The sequence below is a fragment of the Osmerus eperlanus genome, chromosome 16 (assembly GCF_963692335.1).
Source record: "Osmerus eperlanus chromosome 16, fOsmEpe2.1, whole genome shotgun sequence".
In the NCBI taxonomy this organism is placed as follows: Eukaryota; Metazoa; Chordata; class Actinopteri; order Osmeriformes; family Osmeridae; genus Osmerus; species Osmerus eperlanus.
The window spans coordinates 10,605,850-10,610,910 of NC_085033.1; the positions used below are offsets into that span (position 1 = coordinate 10,605,850).

General features: G+C 48.4%; 1 protein-coding gene across 1 annotated transcript in view; it reads left to right on the forward strand.

Moving 5' to 3' along the window:
• Window positions 1-4,514, forward strand: part of cdh12a (cadherin 12a) — a 21,141-nt gene extending 16,627 nt beyond the window's left edge. The window contains exons 10-13 of the mRNA XM_062481306.1: window positions 7-128; window positions 381-495; window positions 1,965-2,216; window positions 3,863-4,514. Of these exons, the coding sequence (XP_062337290.1) occupies window positions 7-128; window positions 381-495; window positions 1,965-2,216; window positions 3,863-4,413 (1,040 nt within the window). The 3' untranslated portion in view covers window positions 4,414-4,514. The remainder of the gene's footprint in view (window positions 1-6; window positions 129-380; window positions 496-1,964; window positions 2,217-3,862) is intronic.
• The last annotated feature ends 547 nt before the right edge of the window (window positions 4,515-5,061 follow it).

The window sequence follows — 5,061 nt, forward strand, 5'->3', positions numbered from 1 at the left end:
CTGCAGACCACCCTCTCTTGACCACCAAGGTGACGGTCACTGTCAACGTGCTGGATGTCAACGAGTTCCCTCCTGAATTGGCCATACCCTTCGACACCTTTGTCTGTGAAAACACCAAAGTGGGCCAGGCAAGTGCTGTTCCACTGCACAGTAGCTGCAGAGGGGGGGTGTGTACGAATGCCTGTGATAAAGAAAACCAGAGAGAATAAAAAAATATATATATACAGACAGAGAGATAACGATCTGAATTGAAGGATTGGAGTGAGTTGAATGAAGTGGTTGAAATGAATGAGTGAGAGAGTGACTGACTGATCGATTGATCATTCTAGCCTGTTGAAGCCGCTGTTGAAGTGTCCCTGTGTTGTCCACGGGTGCTGTAGGTGATCCAGATCATCAAGGCCATGGACAAGGACCTGCCCCCTGTTGGACAGAGGTTCTTTTTCAAGTCGCTTCGAGATACGAGGAACAGGAACTTCACAATTCGAGACTTCGGAAGTAAGACATGTTGATAGAGTGGTAGAGAGGGGAGGGGAGACAAAGAGAGTTACAAGATGAGTTAGATACCAGAGTTAGAGTTATAAAATGGGGAGTGAGATAAAGACATACAGTAAAAATGGCAGATATGGAAAGACAAATTATAATGAAAAGACATGGGTGGTATATTGTTAATGGATTTATCCTTATAGGGTATTTGCATGCAGTGACACATCTGGGCGTCAACAGTATTGTCAATGACTGCAATGTGAAGTACAATTCAAGACAATGCGAACTAAGCTGCTAATGTTTCATAGCTGCCTAGCTACGGCCAGCACATTCAAAAGCCCTATACAGATAGCTTATCTTAGTTTAGCTTAGGCTATAATTCTGTCTTGTGACTCACTTGGTGCAGCTCTAGCCTCCAAAAATATCTACAGTACACTGACAACCAACTGTTCTCAGTAAACACACATTGTGCCTATCCAGTCTTTTTCTCCATGGGTCTGTATTCTACAGTCTACGTGCCCCTGCCTCTGTGCCTATAATATAAACATATTATCTCTACCTCTGCTACCTCTCTCTCGTTATAGCTTTGCTGTTTCTGTCCCTGATCTGCCTCTGTTGCTGCCTCTCTTCGTCTGCTGCCTCTACCTACGTGTCTGCTTCCTACCTTCGTCTCTGCTCCTATCTCTCGCTCTGCCCCATCTGTTTTTACCTCTGCAACTGCACCATGTTCCTCTGTCTGTACCGTACCGTACCCCTCCTCTACCTCTGCCTCGGTTACCTCCACATCCCTATTTGCTCCCTCTGCCTCGGTTACGTCCACCTCCCTATCTGCTCCCTCTACCTCTGCCTCGGTTACGTCCACCTCCCTATTTGCTTCCTCTACCTCTGCCTCGGTTACCTCCACCTCCCTATCTGCTCCCTCTGCCTCTGCTTCTTCCATCATTTAAAAAAAAAAACTCTGCTACCTCTGTTTCTGCCTTTCAGCAGGTTAGCTTTAACATCAGATCTGATTCCCAGAGACAGGGCCGCGCTTAGCCGGCAGGATAGCAGGCTCAAGGTGCTCTAATGGCCTTGAGCTTGTCAGGGCAGATCTCTGTCCAGCCCGGCAGACACATACAATCCAGTGTGACAGACAGGCACCCTGCACTCCCTGGAGGAGGGAGATGGATGCAGACACAGACACCCTATAGGCGGAATCCATGTGTGTCTCTGCCTACCTCTCCACCGCTGCACACTGCACTGTACATCCTCTCTGCACTGTTGGTATTGTGCAGACTGCCATATTCCATCGAGTTAGTGTTGAACATCTGCCCCTGCTGGTTTGAGCTTGTTTTAAAAAGCCATTTTGGGGAGAAAAGTGTCAGGGATGAGATCCCTTAACAACTATGCACGCAAAGAAAGTCATTTTCCTAAATATCAAGTGTCATGTGCACCATTAAAACCCCACGTTTCATATCCACCTCCGCCGTTTTATCTCCCAGACAACACGGCAGGCGTGGTGACGCGCCGCGCGGGCTTCCAGAGGCGTGTCCAGAACGTGTACCACCTGCCGGTGGTGGTGGAGGACAGCGGTTACCCCGCCCAGAGCAGCACGGCCACCCTGACCATTCGCGTGTGCGCCTGCGAGCCCGACGGCTCCCTCCTCTCCTGCACGGCCGAGGCCATCTTCCTGCCCATGGGTCTGAGCACGGGGGCGGTGATGGCCGTCCTGCTCTGCATGGTCATACTGCTGGGTGAGTGCCTCAGGTGGCCAGATGACTCTGGGCCTCAGGACAGGGAGACTGGGGGACACGTTCCTGATTTCAATGATGGAGTGCACTTTAGCTCAATGACTTAACAAATGAATAAATGCAGGCATACCTGTTATTACGTAACAACATGCCACAATATCTCGGAGATAACCACAACTTCAAGAGGCAAAGTACAGTTTTCATAAATCTGGTACTGTATCAACTCAACAGTAGGTGGCACTCACAGTCCAAGTTATGTAAAACTTACCATTGATGGCAATATGATATACAGTAAACAGCCCTCAAAACCCACAATGATCCTAGGTACACGGTGGGAGGATTCCAGACTTCTTATCTTTCCACTTCCTTCCTTTTTTCCTTGAATATATTCTTTCACAGTTGCATAACAGAGATTCTCAACTATCTGCTTGCTTGCTTGCTTGCCTGCCCTGTCTGTCTTTCTGTCTGTCTGTCTGCCCTGCCTGACAACCACCCTGTCTGTCTGCCCTGCCTGACAACCAGCCTGTCTGTCTGTCTGTCTGTCTGTCTGCCCTGCCTGACAACCACCCTGTCTGTCTGCCCTGCCTGACAACCAGCCTGTCTGTCTGTCTGTCTGTCTGCCCTGCCTGACAACCACCCTGTCTGTCTGCCCTGCCTGACAACCAGCCTGTCTGTCTGTCTGTCACTTGGAGCTGAGAGGGAGATGAAAGCACGATGAAGCAGTCTTTCATCCTGCTGCCTGAGTACTGACTTAATATTACAGACTGTGTGTGTGTCTGTATGTGTGTGTGTGTGTGTGTGTGAGAAAGAAAGAGTAAGAGAAAGCAAGGGTAAGAAAGAGAGAGAGAGAGAGAGAGAGAGAGAGAGAGAGAGAGAGAGAGAGAGAGAGAGAGAGAGAGAGAGAGAGAGAGAGAGAGAGAGAGAGAGAGAGAGAGAGAGAGAGAGAGAGGAATAATGAATGAAAATGTTTGTGCTTTTGTGTTAGCATGGAGCTACTTCATCTCTATGAGTGTTGATGTGTTTGTGTGTGAATACATTCTATTATGAGTGAGACAATAACTGTCAGAGTTTGCATGCATGTGTGTGTGTGTGTGTGTGTGTCGGTACGCGTGTGTACTTGGTGGGTGTCTGACACAATGTAAGAAGTGGATCAGCGCTAGCCCTCAGGCTAGGATAGTTTGAACATGCCTGCTGTGAAGGAGAGCGTCTGAAGAACAGAAGAGATAAGCTGAGGACTCCTAACACCCCTCTGTGTCTCCTGCTCCTCCCTGGCGGCCTGGCACTGGCAGCCTGGCAGAGTGTCAGCCATGGGGAATACTTGACAGAGATTAGGATGGAAACGAGAGCATAGCTTTGTAACGACACTCGTAATTGAGTTCGTAATCACCGTTAGTTAGGGAAGGTTCTAGGTAAAAGGCTGTTGTGGGACTGTGTTTCTTTGTGTGTTAACATGACATTGGTAACATGTGTCTCTGTGTTACACTCGTAATCAGGCTGTGTCTGTCTGTGTGTTGCATTGGTAACAGGGCTGTGCATGTTTGCGTGTTACACTGGTAACAGGACCTTGCACGTTTATGTCTTACATTTATAACAGGACTGTGCATGTCCATGTTTTACATTGGTAACAGGACTGTGTTTTTTCGTTACAGTGATGGCAGTTCTCTATGGCAGCTTGAGGCAGCACAAGGAACGGGAGACTCTGATGTCATCAAAAGAGGACATCCGCGACAACGTGATCCACTACGACGACGAAGGGGGCGGGGAGGAGGACACGCACGCCTTTGACATGGGCACACTACGCAACACACACGTTGCCAAGGACAACAGCCCCCCGACCTTCTATCGCCTTGACACCAGACGCGGAGGAGAACACAAGGCCGAGAGTCCGAGTCACGGCGAGAAGCTCGCCAACGGAGCCCCGCCCACTGGAAGCAGCGGCAACGCCGACATGGTCAGGGACTACATCGAACAACGCCTCGAGCAGACACACCTGGGTTACTCTTCCCCGCCTTACGATTCGCTGGCCACGTATGCGTATGAGGGGGAGGGGTCAATAGCAGAGTCATTGAGTTCCATTGAGTCATTGGCGGCAGACGACGAAGATCACTTCAAGTCCCTGAATGACTTTGGGCCGTCCTTCAAGGATCTAGCCGGAATCCTGGACAGACTGGACCCTCAGACTGAACCGGAGCAGAGCTGAAAACTAGGAGTGTGTTTGTGTGTATGTGTAGATATACAGTGTGTGTGTGTGTGAGTGTGTGTGTGTGGGTGCGTATGTGTGTGTAGATATACTGTGTGTGTGTGTGTAGATATACAGTGTGTGTGTGTGTGTGTGTGTGTGTGTGTGTGTGTGTGTGTGTGTGTGTGTGTGTGTAGATATACAGTGTGTGTGTGTGTGTGTGTGTGTGTGTGTGTGTCTTAAGGGGTGTGAGAAATGTCTTTCTCTGCGTTCTTACACTTTTATAGACTTATGTCGTCTATTCGTTTGTTTTTCAAACCTGAGTGATTCTGAGTCTTCTATTGGAATTAAAGCAAGCCTTTAAGCAGCTTGTATGATGGTTCTGTGTTTATTTGTTAGAAGTTAATCAAAGCTTCAAATAATGCCTCAGGAACTGTGCATATCCTCAAAAGTCAAAAGAGCCAGCATATGAATGCATTCTTATGAGAGGAATGTCAAACATAAAGTATCTTTCTTGCCATGCAGCTTCCCAAACAAATCCTTGAGTATTTTGTGAGAATTTGAAACTACAGGAAGCTACATGTTTCCCCCCTCCAGAACTGGCACTCAGAAGGAAATGTCAAATGAGTTTTAAATGCCAACCAGTAAGTCATTGGAACCCGGCCAATG